This window comes from Habropoda laboriosa, unplaced genomic scaffold, assembly GCF_001263275.1.
Source record: "Habropoda laboriosa isolate 0110345459 unplaced genomic scaffold, ASM126327v1 scaffold145, whole genome shotgun sequence".
NCBI lineage: Eukaryota > Metazoa > Arthropoda > Insecta > Hymenoptera > Apidae > Habropoda > Habropoda laboriosa.
The window spans coordinates 180,160-181,170 of record NW_017100307.1 but is presented as its reverse complement, the minus strand read 5'-3'; the positions used below and the strand labels follow the sequence as shown (position 1 = coordinate 181,170).

At 49.5% G+C, this 1,011-nt stretch overlaps 1 protein-coding gene across 1 annotated transcript in view; it reads right to left on the bottom strand.

Annotated features, from left to right (window-relative positions):
* Positions 1-378: 378 nt before the first annotated feature.
* LOC108574019 overlaps positions 379-1,011 on the bottom strand; it is a 9,280-nt gene continuing 8,647 nt past the window's right edge. The window contains exon 3 of the mRNA XM_017936517.1: positions 379-1,005. Coding sequence (XP_017792006.1) covers positions 379-1,005 — 627 coding nt within the window. The remainder of the gene's footprint in view (positions 1,006-1,011) is intronic.

Here is a 1,011-nt window from a genome sequence, read left to right as displayed (position 1 = left end):
AATTTTCCTTAATCTTTAATAGTACGTGGAAAAATCTTCTTCGAAGAAGACAGATACATACAATAGGGCGTTCTTCGTTAAAAAGTTCCGCAAAATTCAGTCCAGAAAAGGAAAGAGAAAAACATTGAATCATTCACGCGTTTACACACAAGCTGCATTTCAATCGTCTCTTGTTCGCACTTTCGGTGTAAGAAACAACACCGGGCACGTGTTTCGCGTCACCAATCGTTAAACACCACCGATGTTGATACCACAACGTGTCCAATAGACGCTTCACAGCTTGTACACGCGAAAACGGTTCGACGTTTCAGACCACTCGAATTCTTCTTCTACTCGAGCCGTCACGGTCCTGCTCGTCGAACCGTACGAAGGTTCTCGTTACAACTCTGTAGTCAACGGTTCTGCCTTCTCGACGATCACGTGGAACTCGGTTTCCCTGTAGAGCCTACCGTCAGGCACCACCATGGTTATCCGGCTGTCGACTGGTGCGGCTGACGTCGCTGCATCTCTTCCTATCACGCCGTTTTTCTTCGACACAACGTCAGGCGCGTTCGTCGTAGGGACACTGTGCCATTTCTTCCGGCTGTTAGGGCGACGCCTTCTGCAGCACCAGATGATCAGGCAGGTGATCAGCGTTAACAGGACCAGTAGACCGACGATGATCAGAACGAAGACTAGTATAGACCCGCCTAGCGAACAGTGACGTGTCTCGTATTCGATGAAACTCGTCGGTACACCGTCTACGTCGCCGTCCGAACAGAGAAACGTTTCTGGGGTCTCGTTGATGGTGTCCTGAGGGGATAACGTAGGCGGCGACACGATGTTTTGTCTGGTGTAGAACCTCGAGTAGACGTTCGTGTAATTGAGAATGTTGTTCTTCCAGACGGGTAGCAACTGACAGTCGCACGGTTGGTCGACCAATAGGTTGTCGAGTTCTAAGCGAAAGCTGCTCCGGTCGAACATCATCGAGCCCTCCTCGAAGTTCACCACGCTGTTATTCTTAAATATAAG